Here is an 18,676-nt window from a genome sequence, read left to right on the forward strand (position 1 = left end):
CTGTCCAGACCCTTGAGAGTTTTAAGTCTTTGTTCAATACCTGTTCATTTGCTCTAGCTTTTAATCCCAGGTGTCACATTCCTCAAAAGTACTGGAGGGGAATGTAATAGGGAAATGACTAATAAAGAAAAACCGGGAATGAAAAGATAAGCATGAACAATTCACAATAAAAAGTGAAGATTTGGGCAACAGGAGCCTCCAGAACAGCAACTAAGTAGACCTGGGAATGAGATTATTTGTTTAGCAGTAACCACACTGACTAATGTACCCACACAGATTATTATTCCCCCCCCATACGAGCACATTATATATGATGGGATCTTCAGGCTTCAGTGTGGAGACTGCAGCAGCGTAAGAGGGGATTACTTGTTCACTGGCTGGTTTTAACTCGTCTTACTGCACACTAGAAACTGAGACGTTTCAACCAGTTTCTGAGAACTTTAATACAGAGTGCAGCTGATGTCGTAATCAGCCTCAATCTGAGGTAAGGTTTTATGGAAACATGTCAACATAGATTAAAGCCAGGAGGGGACTATTTGACTCTTGTCTTTTAGTGAGGGGATTAGAGACGCTGCAGCCTCAGCCCACAAGCGCTGCTCGTGGTGGTCCAAGAGCAGAATTCACCTCAGTTCACTTAAAACAGAGATGAATGCATCATTACATCAGACATCAGATTTGAAGTCTGTACTTAAACATAACCGTTCAAAAAAAACAACCCAGCCATGCATGACAACAAAATACAAATCACATTTCCATAATATCACGGAACAAGAGAGGCGAGGCAACACCCCCTTTGTGCTCCTTATTGAGTGTGTCCTTAGTGGTTAGCTGATGCAGATTTGTGAACTGTCTAGGGTTTAAATAGTGAAAAATAAGCCATGCAATTATTTTGTTGGTGGATATTAACAATGCAGTTTGACATGATAGTTGTGCTTGTGTGCAAGAAACCTGAACATGTTGCCATTGTGTTCTTTAAAATGTGTTTAATAGAATTTCCTGTTTTGTTAAAATCAGCTTTGCAGGTTTGTTGCACGGTTGCATGAGACTGAATGGATTTTCTCTTTCAGGAGGAGACGATCGTGTTTAAAAATCAGGTTGCTGTTGTATTAGAGAAGCTGATATAGTACAACTGAGTCCATCCTGGCCCCAGCTCTGAAAATAGATCTCTGGATCAACTGACCGGGGAGGCTGTCGCAGTCTTTGGCCAGAGGCCAGCAGTGAGCTGTTAATGTGCTGTGAGCCGAGCTGGTTGGAGATTAACGCTTGAGTCAGCAATCGGCTGAAACGACGATTTCCACAACTGCTGTTCCTGAGGAAAAGGGGAAAAAAACACAACAAAAAAACCCACTTTTGTTTCCTCAAACATTTCTAACATTAACAGGAGGACAAAAGAATATAATCATGTACAGTAGATATTAACTTTTATTGTTTTTTTCCCCCTCCCCAAGACAAAAATCTGAAGTATACACATGTGGATTGTCTGCAATCTAAATCACTGAAAACTAAAAACAAATCCCACAGCTATCACAAAAGACATTTGGGAAATATATGTAGATAAAAATATACCTCTGAGAAAAAAATCAAATATTGACATTTCCTAACAGCTTATAGTCATGGTTCAATCAGTAGCAATGAAGACTCTGAAGAAAAATAAGGCCCTTCCCAACTCCAACCTGAACAGTCTACCATCATGTGTGTCATCACGAGGGCAATAATGGCTGCTGTGGGGAATGTAGGGTAATATTGCTTTATATACCACACTAGGTTTAAATTCAGTTTAAAAGCTAAATATGACTTTAAAATCAACAGCAGACAGAATTAGTTCTTTGGTGTCAACGTCTGCACAAAAAGCCACAAAACAAAAAGTTTTAACTAATTGCATATACATGTTGAAAGCCAAGTGCTGTAGTTTTACTCAACAATGAGCAACAATGTGGGGTTGAACCGCTTATGGGATGAAAATAAATGGATTATAATAAAAGACATTTCTCAATAAGACTCCAGAGCAAAAAAAAAAAAAAAAATTAACATTGCACTTTCCTCCTTTTAGGCACAAAAAGCCCCGTTACTGAAACCGACCTGCAGGGCTGAGCCAAGCTCACGTGGCCCCACTGTGTCACCATCACATTCAAATCACTGAGATAAACATCCATTTTTTTTATTTTAAAAACCCACCATATCTCAACTCTGCTCTAAAGGGATTCCAGGTTCAAATCCGACATTCCAGGTTCAAACCTGACATTCCAGGTTCAAACCCGACATTCCAGGTTCAAACCCGACATTCCAGGTTCAAACCCGACATTCAAACCAATTTTCAAAGTTGCAGCACAGATTTTTGGTCTTGCACAGTCGATAGCGTGTCCGTACTCAGCATTTACAACATCAAGCAAATGAGAATATAAAAAAGGGACACGGGCGGTAGCTTACATGGTTCAGCAGTACCACACAATAACAGTATACTGCTGCATTCTGAGATTCTGATTCAGGTTTTCCATTTTTTAAACTGGATGTTTAGCTCTGTGACGTTGATGGGAGCGGGCGGCAGCTTCACTAGATTTAAACCTTTACATGCACTTTTTAATTGAAGTTACAGCGAGTGGAGCTTTTAACCGGACTCTCTCATTCATTATTGAGCTTAATATCTTTTGATAAAATGTGTTTCTGTGTGAAATACAAAGTGGCACCCTGTTGTGACTTCAGCACAGCTTTGCCACATCTACTGAGACTTTGTGCTAAGCTAATGACATGTGCTGGAATGATGTTTTGACATATTTTAGGAAGAGGTCTAAATAAAACTTTACATGTGCTTTAATGATAACAGACCTGGCATTCACCCCATCTATATAATAATGCTAAACAACATTTAAAAAGTATACCCAGCCTCTGCTCTCCGTTTTTACTCCTTCGAAATACAGCTTGCATGGTATACAGCACATAAACAAACCAAAAACTTCTTAAAATCTCAGATACAGGTGGAACGCTGTCAGGTGTTAGATATGCTGCATTTTAATGTAAAACACCACCTTACGCTGAATGTCTAACCGCCGTTTGTCTCGTCTCGTCAGTGGCAACACAAACAGACAATATGGCAGAGAAAAGAAGCAGAAGAGAAAAAAAACACCAAGCAGAAAAAGAAAAAAAAATCCCACAATGCATGCGACAACTTTGTTCAACCGTCACCTGCTCCTGTTTCTCCAGTCTGCAGTTTCTCTCAGGGAAGGGGGGGGGGAAGGGGGAGGTAACGGCGTCATTGTCACATGGAAATCATGATGACGCACCTCGAATCACAAGTCTGTGAAAGAAAGGGGCGTCACCTCCCAGTTAGTGATGAGCGGTGTGTGTGTGTGTGTGTGGGGTCAGGACTTGATGTGGGAGTCACTCCTCGTCTGAGCTGCTGCTGTTTTCCAGAGAGTAAACCATGAAGGCCAGATCAGGCCGGGCTGGTACCATTGGGTTGCCTGGCTTCACCATCTCAAAGCCCAAGTAATGGAACGTCCTGATGATGGACACTGGTGAGAAGAGAGGGAGAGCGATCACACGACGAGAACAATGAAACTTTTTATTCTCCTTAAACCCTACGTCAAACTGCCAGGTTGCCAAAAGCCCCTGTTTTTACTGGCAACTAAGGGGGAAATGTATCCTGTTATCTGACAAATTCCGTCAGACTTTTTCCAAATCTGATTTTTGTTGCAAATAAATTTCCCTTCAGTGAGAATGAAGAGGTTAAATGCAATGGTTTGGTTTAAGTAGGAGTCGCCTTCTGGGACTTCTTTTTTGACTGTTTCTCTCTCAGCAACATTGTAAATATGGGACCATTTTCCATCGCCACAAAGATTGGACAAACAAAAAAGAGAGATGCAAAGAGTAAATGACTGGGAAAAAAAAGGATAAAAAGCAGGATCTCTTACATCGATCCTCTCTGTTTTTATGAAACCACAGGAAGACGTAGTTAACCTTGAGCTTCTCTTCTGCAAACTCCAGCAGAGCCGTTAGCCTGAGGATGACATGAACACAGAGAGACACAAAGCATCAGTCTGTGAATGAGGAGAGAGAGAGAGGGTAACCATCACTGACACACATTATTTTTTTTTTTTGGGTCCCTTTTACATAAGCACTGCAACTTTACATAATAATGCAGTGGCAGCTGTGAAGCAGGCTGCTCAGTGATCACAGCACACAAGGTCACTCTCTCCTGACACTGGTCACTATTAGCAGCCTCTATGTTAGTTAGTGTTGAAACACATGATAATAGTCTTTTTAAAAGGTCTAGGGTGTGAAGTCAAGAGAAGTTTCCCTGTCAGTTAAATGATATTATTTAGGAATAAACTTGAGTGCAACATAAATGCAGTCAAAGAGAAATTGCTACACTGTCTAATAACACTTTTATATAAGTGATGCTTGATTTTTGGATGTTACTAGACTGCAGTAAAGGTTTGGAACACATGCTCACCCCTCCTTGCTCCCCTCGACCAGCGCCCCAGCAGGGATCTCCAGGAAAAGGCTGTCTTCTGATAGAACCGTGTTCCAGGAGGCCGAGCGTCGCTCACTCAGCTGGTAGTGAAAGAGTAGACGAGAGGGGTTCCCACTCGCTGCAGAGCCCTGTGTTACGGTTAACTTTGCATCCTGGATTCAAATGAGAAATGAGTGAAGTTATTGATTGTATTGTATGATTATTATTATTCGTCATTATCAGTTCTGAATTTGGTCGCTTTCTCAACTCAGATTATGGACATGTATTATCCATTTATAACCATTTGGAAAAACTAAATGGTGCTCAGAATAATACTTTATTGGAATAACAGGTCGTTTGAAGAGAAATGAAAGTGAAGGACACAGTCAAAGAGGAAGTGTTGGCATTGGGTGTCATGGCTGCAGCAGACTGATGCTGTACTGTAACTGATCAACACTTCTGCTTTTGTAAACCTGCTGAGTCACTGATTTTAAGAGACACGTTACTTTGTGTGGCATGTGGTTTTGCAGCATGTGACAGTTGGTGGTCAGATTTAACTGGCACATTATTTTATTCCCTGCAAACGTGCTTTGCCAGTGTCTGTCAGGTGAGAGAGTGTGAGAGGAAGTAAGAAGCGTCTTTGCTGAATTTCAAGTTTCAGACTTAATGTGATATCTGGACACTGTGAGATGAAGAGAACTGCATCATAAAAATGTGAAAAATAATTAAAGTACAAGTAATGTTAGCCGGGGAGTTTTGCTCACTAAGGACAGATGAGGGGCTTTAATATGACAGTTGTGACTGATCTGTCTGATCCTAAACCTCTAATCCCTCAGGGACAGGCAGTCACATGTCTAGGGGACAATTTCTCACTCATACACATAAGAGGAAAGAAAATGGCCCTTTTATTGTAGATGTTTCCAAACACAAAACTTTACACAGAACAATTCATTATGATAGAATTTGAGGGATGAAAGAACTGCAGGTGGCAAGCAGGAGAGACTAAAAGGAATTTAAGCCATAAAAACTTTGCAAAATCAGGGATCAACTCATGAGCAACATGTCCTTGTGTTTAATGCAGAGTCAGAGTCAGTCTGGTCCCTGGACGATTAAGCACTTAACACATTTATTACTTAAAGTGATTACAAAGGAGAACAAGAACCTTTTTTTTTTTTTTAAAACCACCATCACCCTGTGAAGCATTTGAACTAAAAAGCCTTTAATAAACAAATCTGAGAGATTTGATATCCTATGTTGTACATTTGCATTTCTCCAGAAAGCTTAAAATAGAAGATGGCCAACAGATCTCTAAGTGATGTGTGTGAAGTCCAGAACAGGCACCTTATGTAGTAGCACGCCGAAAGAGTGATCCCTGACAGTCCCTCGCCCACACGGGATCTTCAGCTGTGGGTGAGGGGCATCAGGAGCACCACAGAGGCCCTGGAGCCAGAGGGTTTGAGCTGGTCAGCCGAGACCCCGCTAACCAGGAACTGCAGGGAGAAAGACGAATGAGTTATTGTTTCACATCTTCTCAGAAAAGTTGCATCTTCTGTCCTGTTAATGCCTTAAATAAATACAACTTATTTTATTCTACACACAGTCGCTCTTCCAATAAGCGTCTCAAAAATAAATATTGTAGTTCACCTCGTCAGTACATTTAAACTCCACAGTGCAACAATGACAGTTGTGACAACACCGGGAATATAAATTATGTCACGTTTACAAGAGAAACTAGTAAAACTTGCTTTAATCCCAGTCTTTGTTTCGGTTCTTGTGTGTTGTCACAACTTAGACCAGGTTTATAACAACAGAGGGGTCCAGACCTTTTGACTGCACTAGTCTCCACTGAAGAGTAAACAAAGACCAGTCACTTGTTATAAGAAACATTTGGAAGGAATATGTCTTTTATAAAGAGTAACAGGCATCTCTGGCATACAGTCAAGTTTGAATTAAGAGTTGGACACTGACCAAACTTAACTGTAAGGATGATTTCTGAGCCCAACAAGCTGCTGGCACACAAGTTTTGGGTTTGTCCTCAGGAAATTCTTCACAATTTGATATATCTTTTTAATAATTTGCTAAATATTGTTTTTTAAAATATCAAAAGAGTTGTGAGTTTGTTAGAAGTCAACTTTATACAGCCACTAAATGTAAAGAGAACAGTTACTGGTGTAAACACTGAGGCTTGTTGCCTCATACACCCACAGCTCCACAATGACTTCATTAAGCACTTTGCTTCCATTAGAAAACAGCGGCATCTATGGCAACACACCACACCTTGACTGTGTAGAGAGCAGACAGAGGGCTTAAACATGAATATACCTTTTGCTCATTAGTTCTGTAATTTGAAGGTTTTCGACAGCTTATCCAAACAACGTCTACAGTTACGTGTTTGTGTCACCAAGACACTCAAGTGAGGAACAACACCTTTTTCCAACCATCAGATGTCAATTTAAAATAAAAACAAATACATAAGCAAAGAAAAAAAGTCAACAAGCACATACATTATATATTAATGAATTATTTGTTCTATGTTTTAGATTACCCACTGTGCCAAAAAGTCTTCTCACGCTGTTCGTTCATGACACGGACTAAATTAAAGCTGATGATTCGTAACTGCATTCAAAGAGTTCCTGCCAGGTTACACAAATCGGTAGAAGGCATCTATCATAAATAAGCACATGATCTGTAAACACCTCTGCAAATAGCTTGCAAGGCTTTTGGGAACACGTCTCTTCAGCGTTTTGAGTTACAGACGAGTTCTCTCAAACCAGACATGATGGCAGCCGGCTGACACAGACAGTGGGACTGCTCAGACGGGCATTTTCGATTCACTTTCATTCTGTTAAATGAGAAATATAGCCCGACTTTGCCTCCAAAGCGTCTGCATTTTTACTGAACCTCACACCTTTTCTTTCTTTTTCTTCACATTCACCTTGCATCAGGTCGACAACATATTTGCATGCAAACATTGGCATATTTAGAGCCATGCCCCAAAGAACAACATCAGACTCAAGTAACCACATGTTTTGGTGAGAGTGAGAACTGAAGATAAGGCCAAGACAGGGCTCAATGAAAACAAAGCTCACTATAATCACGTCTTTTCACCTGTCCCATCACCTTCTTGGTGCAGAGGCACACATCACATCACCTCTTTCTTCTTTAAATAGCAGACCTCTTGTAATTTGCCATGTAAAAGTGCATGAAGTCCTCCGGTTGCAAAACAAACCTGTTTTGAAAGTTCACAAACGTCAATCACAGTGGCGTCCACTCATGTGCACCATGCTTTTTCATCTTTAGTTCTCCAAATGGAAACATAATTTATATCATATACTATTGAAAAAGACCTGAGAATAGCAAATGAGAGCATTAACTACTTAGACCAGCCCCGTGGTGGCTGACTGCTACCACCTACTTCCAGGGCTTCTCTTTTCAAAGCGGAAGACTAGTTCCATTTTTATGTATTTTTATGTTACAAATACTTGATTAACTGGTCAGGAGAAAATACTTTCTATAATGTAGTACAATATTTCCCTTTCAAATGGATTGTTGAAATGGTCCTTAGGATCTAGGAAATCCCAATCTACATTTACAATTAATTAAAAAAATGAGAATCAAAAGAGTATAGTGGTTACTTAATGTTAATAGTGTAAATATAAACTGGGGTACTTTGTTGTTCTGGAGATGGAAAAAAAAGAGCAGTAGGAGCCACTGCAAAATATATTAAGTGAAAAGGTCTCCAGAGAAGAGTTTCTCTTCAAGTACAGCAGAGACACAAAAGGGAAAATAACTTTGTGGAGTTAACAGGTAGTACACAGATGGGGAGGAGACGCCCAGGACGTGTCAAGATGTCAAGGCCCGCTTTTCTTTTTCCATCTTCTAATTTAAAAGACAGACAGAAGAGCCTGTCCCTGATGGAAATGCCAGATTGTTTTGAAAGGCAACACTCTTGTCCTGACATTTCAGCCACCCTCTCAGCAACCCCCGCCCCACCATCCTGGCCCATGATGCCACTCGAGCTGGAGAGCTGTGCCCTTTAGTCCCCCCCCCCAATAGGTTAGGAGGTCACCTATAAACAGAATATAGGTTATGTTTTTAAAAATGGTGGATGTGATGGGTGAAACAGACTGTGGTGCAGCCCCCCTCTCAAACCTGGGCTACACTGATGTGCTGGAGAGATGCAGTGACAATTTAAGATGCCAAGTGCGTCACACATTGATTCTGGAAGGAGAGGTGTGCGTGTGTCAAATATTTTTACCATTACTTTCAATGGATGAAAGCTTTCATTGGCAGTTCTGAGATGTTATTTTGAGAACAGATTCTGGTTAATTGTTTGAGGGATCAACATCCCACATTGGCTGACTGCTGAAGCAGAGTTTGGCGGACAGCCCATGAACACACGAGTCAACCGAAACAGGAAGTGCTCCAGCATGTCCGCCAAGGAAGGCAAAACACGCCAGACCAACGTCCAACAATGTAAATTCCTTTTGAAATAATGGAGAAAAAAGAGACTCTAAATCATCAACACAAACAAGCCTATTGGCTTATTGTGAAAACTGTGTTGCTGCAGTCAGCAGGAAAATAAACAAGTATCCTCAGTTCTCCTCCTCTTTGGAAGTTTGGCAGACCAGTGTGTCGGAAAGATGTCGAGACAGAAACAGGAAAGGCACACGTGCTCTGAAACCTGAGTGCGGATGGACACATCCCTGTCCTTTAACCCTGGACAACTAGTACAAAACACTGAGGACAACAAAAACAACCAGACCACTTCAGAGATCCAAAACATCCAAATACTACAGAAAATGTATCATTAAAAAGTGCCTTGGTCACACTGCATCTTTGTAAACAGGATTTATATTGCCGGTATATGTTAATGCAAATTTAAATAGTCAACCGTAAGTCAAATAGTTATAGGGATATTTTAGTCTGAACAAAAGGGGTGGAGCAATAGTGATACTACTACAATTACACCACGTGGTATTTACTGTGTAGTTACTGTATGATTAAATCCCATGAATAAACTACTAGGTTCTGAAACGTAATTATGTTATTTACATACATGTCTACAGATATGCAGATCACTTGTGGTGCTTTTAGCTTTTTGATGAAATGAGGGATGATAACCACTTTCTGGTCATTAATCTTGTTAGGGTTTAGGTACTGAGAGTAAACTGTGTGAAGCTTGTTTAAGGGCTCAGGAAAAGTTTTCTTTTGAGATGTTTGAGCTACTCAAGGGAGAGTCACCATACACTGTAAATACACTCAAATAAAAATATCTGAGTTTATGATCTGCATTACAAGCTTAAAATACAGTTATTACCTTTTATTTCAGATAATATTTTAATTTTAATTTATAAAGGTTTATTTCTTTGGCTTTTTGCTGTTAAATGTCAAATTTAGCTATAGCACAAATAATTAGGCTTTTAATTAAATAGTTAATTAAGTGTAGTTAAGTTCACTCACTCACTCATCTTCTACCACTTTGTGATGGGGTCACACCATGGGCAATATGATGATTATCACAACCAGGAAAAGCCATCACAGATACCTTATCACGATATGATTATATCCAAAATCTAAGAGACCTCAAGTTACGATATAGATACAATATCTATATATTGCCCAGCCCCATGAACAAGTAAAACAGTTAATGGCTAAAGCTTGAGAAGAGACAAAAAAACAGACGAGAGCGGAAGGTAGGTTGCACTGCTGACATTCATTTAGATGGAATGTATTACCTATTAATAGCGCAACAAACCACCACTGTACAAGACATACTAGACATACTAGGGCTGATTGTACTCAATTCCATTGTAAGTCGCTTTGGATAAAAGCATCTGCTAAATGACATGTAAGTTAATGTAATACTATCTGTACCAGGTGTTCTCTCTTGCTACTGTAAGTAACAATTACTATACATTTACGAATGTAAGACACCATGTTTTCAATACTGATTATTATTGATTAATAGTTTCAACCTATTGTTTCGTCCATGAAATTAAGAGAATAGTATTGGTATAGTCAGTCAGTCATCATCTACCGCTTTATCCTCTGCCAGAGTGTCGCGGGGGGTGCTGTGCCAATCTCAGCTACATCGGGCGATAGGCGGGGTACACCCTGGACAGTTCGCCAGTCCATCTATTGGTATAGTACTGTGTTTAATTTAATCTTGCCTGAATAAAATGGCAGAAGCCATTAATTAAGAATTAAATCTATTGAACTGGTGATAAAAAATAATGGCAGATACAGATGTAAAACAGATACTCTATGGCTTTCATTTTCAGTGAGATGTGTTTATTTCAAGCTCGTCTGTTACTCACTTTTCACTTGTATGTGCATGCTTGAGAATCGCAACATTGCCTGCAGTCAACTTTTACAGTCAAGTTGACAATTTCAGATGCCTGCTGAAACTGGTATCTGAACTGGCCTTGCAGGAAAAACTCAGGAGTGCTCAAAACCTGAAACGTCCAGCAACCACAGCTACTACTGACAAGATCAGTATGACAGCCACTGTATGGGACATTTACACGTGACAGTTTCATAACTCAGTTTAGACAATCCAACTGTGTCTGAGCAAACACATCGCTGTACTCCTCACACAAACACATTCCTTGCTTGGGAAGTGTACCAGCAGCATTGGAGAGGGTTATGCAACCGGGCTAATGTAGGCCATTTGATGCCTTCAGCTGACAGTTCCATAACAAGTCAGAGTGCTAATAAAGTCAATGCATCAATGAACCTCTCTCACTTTCTCTCTGTTCTTGTCAGATGATAAACCCATGGGACAAAAACAAGACTCACATCTTTGTTTCTGTGCAGAAAAACAATGACACACAGGCTCTCTTTCAAACTTAACTCAAGCATGTCCAGTCACCTACAGCTAACTACTGAAGATGACTACAGTATGTCCTGAGAACCTTCACATGCTATTGCTAAAGAAAACAATTGTCTTAAGACGACTTAAAAACAAATCCTATGGTCTTCTATGGTGATGCAATAGGACAACACCTAGTTCAAAAATACAACACAGCACTGTGGAGTCACAGCAAAGGTCTCAGGGTACTGCTTTCTTCAGAACAGTATTTGCATAACCGCAGACAATCGTACAGTAAACAAAACTGAAAGCAAAATTGCAAATTAATATAATGTAACAGCAATAATGAATAACTCACAAACCCATTCATATCAATGTGTCTAATAAATGAGCTGTGACCAAAACAGTGACACATTTAAATTAAGATTACTTAACTTCACTTCATTGGAATGCTCCCTAACTGTAGTGTGAACTTTTTACTTTGTTGTTGTTTTGTGTAACTGGAGGCAGGCAAGATAAGAATGTCATCAAATGTCCTGAATCTGACACTAAGATAACAGACAGGTCTTTTAATGTCAATGTTTAAGAGGGCTGAAATGATTAGTCAATTAACTAATTGCATGGAAACTTAAGGACAACTATTGTTATATTTATTTGATTTGCCTACGATAGTAAATTATAAATTAAATTAAATAAATTATAGTTTTGTAAACAAAAAACATTTAAGGACATTGCCATTGCGTGGTTCGAGAAACAGTGACTGACATTTAACACAATCTTCTGATACTATATGGACAAAGTTATTGTAGTTTTTTTATTTGATATTTTCTTATTTGTTGACTCCTTTATGACAGTAAACTGGACAATTGGTGGTCCACTTTCAGACATTTGTCTAATGGACAAAATAACAAAACTAACCGATTAATCGAGGAAAAAAGAAAGTTTAACTGCCCTTTATCAGCTGAGATTGGCACACCATCCGGTGGAGAATAAAGCGGTAGATAATGGTTGGATGGAGGAGCGAAATGAGTTGCAGCGCTAATGTGCAGACTACTATGACTGCTATTCATGTCATGTTTGTTGATAACTGTCAAAGTCCGGTGCTTTGTTTATAAGTTGTTTTCCTTCCTACGGGTCATTTAAAGCTATTTTAGTACAAGTACAAAACTATTTGAAAATGTTTTACCTCAAAGCAAAAGCAGTCGGTGCTAACCAGGCTAGCTAACGTCAACAATAGCACTTCTCGTTGAACACTGTTGTTGTTTCCAGGAGAATATTAGCTCCTACCTTTCCTCGGCGTTCAGCATGATAGCTTCGAGGAAACACGGAGGCTCTTTGTGTGGTTTCTGACAGACAACGCAGCAAAAGTAATGTCGAAGAGAAACTCCACAGAGAAGTTCAACATCCGTGAGACAAGACCCAGCCTTGCTCAGGTAAAAAAAAAAAGACGAGTGTTTAGGAGGAAACACAGTCAACTGGAACATGAACAGCAGACAGACTGCGAAGGATCGAGGAAGAACAGCGTATTTATAGCTGCAGCCGGGGACCGAGGATCATGGGTAATTACGTCACACATTGAAGAGTTTTTTTTTTTTAAACAAATTCATTAAACAAAACGGTTATAATCAATCACATGTGTGTATACTTTTAAATACACACCTTATTCACATTTACTTTAATACTGACAGTTTAATTAAATAGGGGTGGGAAGCAAAGTGTACCTCAGGATATGATATGATATACAAATACAGGGTCCATGATACCAATAATATCACAATACAACAATTCTGTGAATAGGCTGTTAGTTGTTTCCAAAATAAGATTTAGGACCAGAGGGGATCGAACTGTCAGGCTAGTCCTGCTGAGATTGGCACAGCGCCCCCCGCAACCCTCATGTGGTTGAGGATAAAGTGGTAGAAGATGGATGGATGGATGAATGGACCTCGAATGTTGTGAATGGTGCCCAATAAAAACATTTATTATCATCATTCATATCATCGACACAATTGTTTCTTTTTTCCAAAAGACATACAATCACCTAAAACAAAGCCACACAGATATTAATTCAATTACATAAAAATCACAGAGTTGTAAAACTAAAGTTGTAAAGGCAACAAGGAGACCATAGTGACACACAAAACAACCACACAGACACAACAAAATGAAATATGAAATGAATGAATCAAACGTATACTTTAGCACTGAACTAGAGAAGCTTGGCAAACCAGACAAACTTTTGGTTAAAACAAATCAGAAGCAAGTGTGAAGCAGTGACTGTGGCTGTTGTGTGGTGGATCCATCAAATGTGGGACCATTAACCCAACAACCCTAACAAAGTGAAGCAAGGACATTTGAAAAACTAAAAACAAACTGAATAAACTGCCTCGAAGCGACCACCACTCTTGCTCTACCTCTGACAGTCTTTCCCCTGCTGTTGTCACCTCTTGACCCAGACTCTTAGTGTGGACCTGAACATAGACACAGTTATGTAAGGAGGGATGGAAAGGGAGCTCCTGTGCCAAGCAGATCATCAGATTAGTAACAAGATAGCAGACCAGCTACTTGAACTTGGCACATGGCAGCATTAATGTTGGCGGTCCAGCTTGCTAGGGGACATGGGGTCAGTGCCACCTGCCAACCATCATGGAACGGCACCTTTGTGATGTAAGTGAGAGTGAGTGAGAAATCCACTGAGGCAGTCTGTGTCATGGAACGAACACCAGCACTGATACTTGAGTGAGTTACAGTAGGATGGGTACTCATTATGTACTCGTTTATTTATTTATTTATTTATCAAAGACTAAACTATACAACAGTTAAGGCCTGTACATACTCCACAAGAACAGGTAATTGTGCTCACTCTCTCCCAGGGCTGCTAGAAAAGAATGACATCATTCTTTTCTTGCAGCTTGTTCCTTGCACATCATCTAGACAGAACCTTTTTCTTGTGCGGTGTCCGACAGCTATTGTGTGATTAGCCAGAAATTTGAAGTGGGCGTGGTTAATGTGGAAATGTTATCATTCCTTATGAGCACTTCCCAGGAGTGCTGCACTGGAGCTTCTCATGCCGTCTGAAATGTCCTGGCCAGAACTGACATTGTTCTTGTTCTTGCCACCCCGAGAAAAAGAGTGTACAGGCCTTCAGTTCCGGCCAGGTGCAAGCAAGTCATTTGATTGGATGAGAAGCATTCCATTAGTGGGTAACTTGTAGTATCACAACATGTCTCGGGTGTGCATAATAATCAATAATTACACTGTCTGTCTAAGTCAGAAACTAAAGTCATAAATAAATTGGTGGTGTGTGAACACAAACACAATACAGTCACACAGTGTGATCCAGGAATTATAAATTATGCCAGAATAACATTTGAATTAAATTATGAATGGTCATCGTAAGAGAGAGAGAGGAGAAGGAAAACTCCCGGTCTGTGTATTTGACACCTGTGGCCTTATCACAGCCGTGCTGACACTCAGTACTACAACAATCCCTCGTGTGTGATATTACTAGAACGTTTCAGTCACACTGAGACGACAAACAAATACTGAAACCGTGGTCAAATTCTTGGCCTCATTATTTGCAATGCAAAGAAATGTGCTGAGATGCTGTTTCCCTGCATGCTGCCCTATTTGCATTGCTGTCTGTCTTAAACTCTGACGGATTATTGCTATTCCTGCCTACCCCAGCTTTAACTGTAATTCCTCTGAAACTATATGTCCTAACTTATGCTCTTAAGTAAAGCACAGGTGTTACTGATCACCTTAACGATGGCTCTATTCAGTTTGTGTGACTGTAACAACAGCAGTGATATTGCATTTATTAGGGGTGGGTCATAATATATCTAAAGTAAACAGTCTCTGCCAGTTTCAATCGCCGGGCGTCACTACTTCATGTCTCCACACGGCGGTGCTGCTCAAATGAATGAGGGAAACTTGAGTGGTAAGATACCTGGCTGAAGAACAGGGAAGTTACAGTGGGATAATGGTGGAGAAAGCTACGCGATAGATGCCCCATCCACGTTGTCTATGTCGTGAATAAATAGAGAAATCCTGCACTTTTGACTTTTCACGGATGTTTTGTTTTCTTCAATTAGACAGATATCGCGATGCATCGCTATATGATTGTCTTGCAATACACTGATTATCACAGAATCGTTGTATCGTGATATTATTGGTATCGTGGACCATGTATCGCGTATCGTGTAATGCGTTATGCATTGTGGAGTGTTTTTGCTTTTCTGCTCATAAACAATGAATGAACTGATTGTTGCTGCCGTCTTAAATTATCTGACATCATGATAGTTACAGGTACTGACCTGTACTACTCTGACCTGTAAAAAAAAAAAGGGCCCACTCTTTAGTTTGCAGTATGTGTTCAGCGGCAGACAAAAAGCAATCTGAGCCGATTGCTGAATCTCAGGTGAACAGTGAACAGGGCAAACTGTCCCTCAGCTGCCCTTCATGGACTCTAGCAGAGCATCACCGAGTTACACATGAGATGCAGGATGAAAAACGAAACGTTCCTCCTGTTTCAACCTGTCTCATTGCTGCCGTTTGAGGCCGACTCCGCTGACCTGCTACAGTATTTCACTCCTCACACCGAAAACAAAAGACAGATCGTGTGAACAAACTGCACGAGACACTCTATCTCAGCTCTGAAGATGAAATATTCAGCAGGAGCTCAGTGGGGTCTGACTGCTGAGAGTTATACAGACAAGAGCCATCACTGAGCTGAACTATATTCAACCCCCCTCCATGCCACTTCCTCTGCATAATTAAATGTATCATAATCTCTCAGAACTAGACCACTATCTGATTATCTTCTATCTGCAATAGTGCTTATCAAATTTTGCTCAATGACCTTAGGACGTTATGTGCAGGACGTGTGTGTTTAGTGTTTTTTTGAGGGTGTTGCACAGTTAATGACTATGAGTAGTAGTACAGTTACTACCAAAGCTTTAACGTGCATGACCAAAACTTTTCTTCTTGGAACATGGACAAAATCAGAGCTTTATTATATAGATATAGTACATGAAGGGGAGAAATATATGAAAACTACAGTCACGATACAAGGTGCAGTCAGAGTTACGTTTCATTTTATTTATTTATTTTGCTGTGTTTCAATAGTTTTCCCCCAATTTTCAAGTGATTTAAAGAAATATTGAAATGAAATCCAATTCTGCCGAGCAAATACTTGTAATTGCTAATAATGTATTTCCAAACAAACACTTTATGCAGTTATGCTATAAATGACATGAATGCAGCATAGCACATTTCTTCTTTTACTTTTTAGCTCTTGACCCAGTATGAGACGTTGATTTTACCTGTTTTTTATTTATTTTATTGTACAGCGCTTTGCCTCATCTGGAAAGTGGTTTACAAATAAAGTTGGATTAGAAACTGAAACATGCTGCATTTACAACTCAGTCCCACTTACAACCTGCTCTTGACTTGTTACGGCACATTATATATTATCGCTCATTGTGATAAAAATCACCTACAATATGTCGTGGTGAATTTCTATGATCGTGATAATCATGAATGGAGGAAAAACATGAATATCTTTTTACGTGACTGACATACAAATCTTGACCATTAACCTCACCAACATACAGTCCTCATGAATTATTATGATCTATTTTTAGGATTTGTGTCCTACCTGCGATATTTCACCGTAATAATATTGTGAATCAGAATCAGAATTAATTTTGTCACAATAATCGTGACGGGGTATTTCTTATATTGTCCCATGTCTACTCCTGACCCCCTTTTTTTTACAATGCAGTTAAACATCTGTCATTGTAGACGCTGCTCCGGCTGTGTTTGTATTCAAATGTCAGCAGAAGACAGCAGGTGCACAGCTCAGTCTTTAATAAAAACATCTCACCCCCTCCTGGAAAAATAAAATGATCATATTTCCAAATATACATTGTTAGTGCACATTCACTTGTCAAAATATATGTGCAGCACGTGAGGAAAAACACATGAACTGGGACACAGACCTCTAAATATAAGGTTTCATGCTTGCTAAACTGTCTCTGTTACAAAGCACACAAACAGACAGTGAGACAAGACACAGCCATGTCTCAACTCTTCGACATTTACTCGTTCAGGTCACAACAAAGTCAAAGACACACCAAGAACCTCAAATTTGATTCTGGTGATGTCCTGACTGAGACACTATTTGTGATCTCTTGTGATAATAATAGCGATTGTTTTAGGCGTGGTCCTCAGTAGACTTGGGCATAAAGGAGTCCACAGGAAGGACAGTTTCCGCTTTTGTCCTTTTGGATGATGATTTGAGAATGTGAAAAGGGTTTCGCAAGGCAGAGGCTGTGTGTAACACCCGATAAAATAGTCATTACCAGGTCATTGGACATTTATTTTGGGTCCCCAAATAAATTTGCAGCTTTTACAAACATTTAATTTCGGGTTAGGGTCCTTTATAATGTTCTTATTGTAAAATTGGTTAAATAGTAATTAATTAGTTAAATCATCAACCAGTAGTTACCAAAACTGCTTGTAACTCAACATTCTGAGAGGATAATGATCAAATGTTAGTATACCCTGATAAATATTCAGTAATTAGACTCCATAAAGTGACAACAACTTGACTGACTGACAAGTTAAAGTCAAATCTGATTGTGTAGCAAATAATAACGTGACACTCGTTCTGAGATGTGCTCCTAGTCTAATTGCTCTCATGTGTCACCTTGTTTCTCTCTCACCATGAGCTGTTCCCTCCCTGCAGTCATACTCAGCACTGTACTAAGCTGATTGTCTGTGTGCTGTTGGACAGTGTCTCAATATCACATTAGTGGAGCTTTTTTAAGCACACATGTGTGCATGGAAGGAACTAATGAGAGAACTAAGTAAAGGGTGTGTTTCACTGTTAGGATTGGATTTGGAGCCAAAAGCAAACAGAGAGCCTGTGCTGCAGGAGGTAAAAATGCTTATTTCCAAAAATGGGTTGAATAGTAAAAGGCAGGCAAGTAAGAGAAGGTAAGAGAAAAAGTATCAGCAAATAGAAACTGGGGGGGAAAAAAAACCCTCAAGTAACAAAATACTGAGAGGCCAAGAGAGTGCCTTCCACTGAACTGCATGACACGAGTGGCGGAAGAGCCGAGGTTCTTGTACTGTTAGGTGATTGGAGATGATTGGAACCAGGTGTGGAGCAGCCACGCACACACACACACACACACACACACCTGATTCACATCAGCTAATTAGAGTGAACAGAAAAAAGTTTAGAGGTACATTCCGCCCAAAATATTACTTTGTCCAAGTACACAACATTTTAAAGGTTCATTACACCTTTACATTACTTAATGTGTTGATATTTTTAAAGGTATACTCAAATAGTTTTCATTTATTTCATGTACATTTTTGTCTATTTGTACTTTTTCCAACAACTT

The 18,676-nt window shown here is 39.8% G+C and overlaps 1 protein-coding gene across 1 annotated transcript; it reads right to left on the minus strand.

The window, feature by feature from the left end:
• Positions 1 to 1,404: 1,404 nt before the first annotated feature.
• Positions 1,405 to 12,774, minus strand: LOC131470435 (ornithine decarboxylase antizyme 2-like). The gene is given in 7 exon segments (XM_058646261.1): positions 1,405 to 3,509; positions 3,909 to 3,994; positions 4,451 to 4,623; positions 5,792 to 5,872; positions 5,874 to 5,940; positions 12,552 to 12,616; positions 12,619 to 12,774. Coding segments are annotated over 7 exon segments (657 nt in total). The 5' UTR covers positions 12,670 to 12,774; the 3' UTR covers positions 1,405 to 3,375.
• Between the last annotated feature and the right edge of the window lie 5,902 nt (positions 12,775 to 18,676).

The sequence above is a fragment of the Solea solea genome, chromosome 12, assembly GCF_958295425.1.
Source record: "Solea solea chromosome 12, fSolSol10.1, whole genome shotgun sequence".
Taxonomy (NCBI): Eukaryota; Metazoa; Chordata; class Actinopteri; order Pleuronectiformes; family Soleidae; genus Solea; species Solea solea.